The 1,289-nt window shown below is 42.7% G+C and overlaps 1 protein-coding gene across 1 annotated transcript; it reads right to left on the bottom strand.

Moving 5' to 3' along the window:
- Positions 1-318: 318 nt before the first annotated feature.
- LOC142544281 (uncharacterized) lies at positions 319-771 on the bottom strand. Its single transcript, XM_075651342.1, has one exon. It carries the CDS (start codon positions 769-771, stop codon positions 319-321), a length of 453 nt encoding a protein of 150 aa, XP_075507457.1.
- Between the last annotated feature and the right edge of the window lie 518 nt (positions 772-1,289).

Genomic DNA, 1,289 nt, shown 5'->3' with positions numbered 1-1,289 from the left:
GGATTTTGAGCCATCTTGGATGATATATTTCCCAATCACACTAGTATCTATCCATCACCATAACTAGGAAATTAATCTAGGAGGGATTTTCGAGATTCCCTAGCAATATCCCACCTCAATTCTTTTAATTTGTATGATACTCAAATCTTGCAAAAATTTTTCTTCCCAATTTCGAAATTTGCATGCTTTGGTGTAATATTATTGACTTAACAAAAGATTTTCCAACAACTATTTCCCATATACAAATATTATTCTAATGATAAAATATTGTTCTAAAATTTTCCTACAATATTTAATTATATACAAAATTTTTGGTTCTCACATCCCTCCCTCTTTATGAGGAGTTTCGTCCTCGAAACTGGAGTTGGCTTGGTCTCCAAATAGGTAGGGATATTCCTTTCGCACCTTCTCTTCAATTTCCCAAGTTGCTTCCCGCTCAGTGTGATTGGACCACTGCACTTTGACGTAGGGAATGATGCGTCGTCTGAGGACTTGTTCCTTGGTGTCCACGATTCTGATAGGAACTTCTTCGTATTTCAGTTCTTCTCCCAAGTTCCCTTCGATCACGAGCGGTTCTACTTCTAATACGTGACTCGGGTCTGGAATGTACCTTCTTAGTTGGGACACATGGAACACGTTGTGTATCCTTGACATGCTTGGTGGTAATGCCAGTCTGCATGCTAGCGTGCCCACTCTTTCCAAGATTTCAAAGGGTCCAACATATCGAGGGTTCAATTTCCCGGCCTTACTGAATCGGACAACTCCTCTCATAGGCGAGACTTTCACATAAGCCTTCTCGCCCACATTGAATTCTACAGGCCTTCTTTTAAGATCTGCCCAGCTCTTCTATCGATCTTGAGCTGCCTTGAGCTTTCCTCGGACAATTTTAACTTTGTCCACAGTCATCTGTACTAGCTCGGGTCCCACCACGGCTTTTTCTCCCACTTCATCCCAGTAAAGTGGTGACCGACATTTCCTTCCATAAAGGGCTTCGTACGGAGCCATTCCGATGCTGCTGTGATAGCTGTTGTTATAAGAAAACTCAATTAAGGGTAGATGAGTGCTCCAGTTGCTACTGAATTCAAGAGCGCACGCTTGCAGCATATCTTCTAAGGTCTGTATGGTTCTCTCCGTTTGCCCATCGGTTTGAGGATGATAGGCCGTACTTAGGGTACTTTCGTTCCCATGGCTTCTTGAAAGCTCTTCCAAAAACGCGAAACGAACCTCGGGTCTCTGTCAAATAAGATGCTAACTGGCACTCCATGCAGTTTCACGATGTTGTCCATGTA

The sequence above is a fragment of the Primulina tabacum genome, chromosome 5, assembly GCF_025594145.1.
Source record: "Primulina tabacum isolate GXHZ01 chromosome 5, ASM2559414v2, whole genome shotgun sequence".
Lineage (NCBI taxonomy): Eukaryota > Viridiplantae > Streptophyta > Magnoliopsida > Lamiales > Gesneriaceae > Primulina > Primulina tabacum.
The sequence above is the reverse complement of the archived record's forward strand: the minus strand, read 5'-3'. Positions and strand labels throughout refer to the sequence as shown.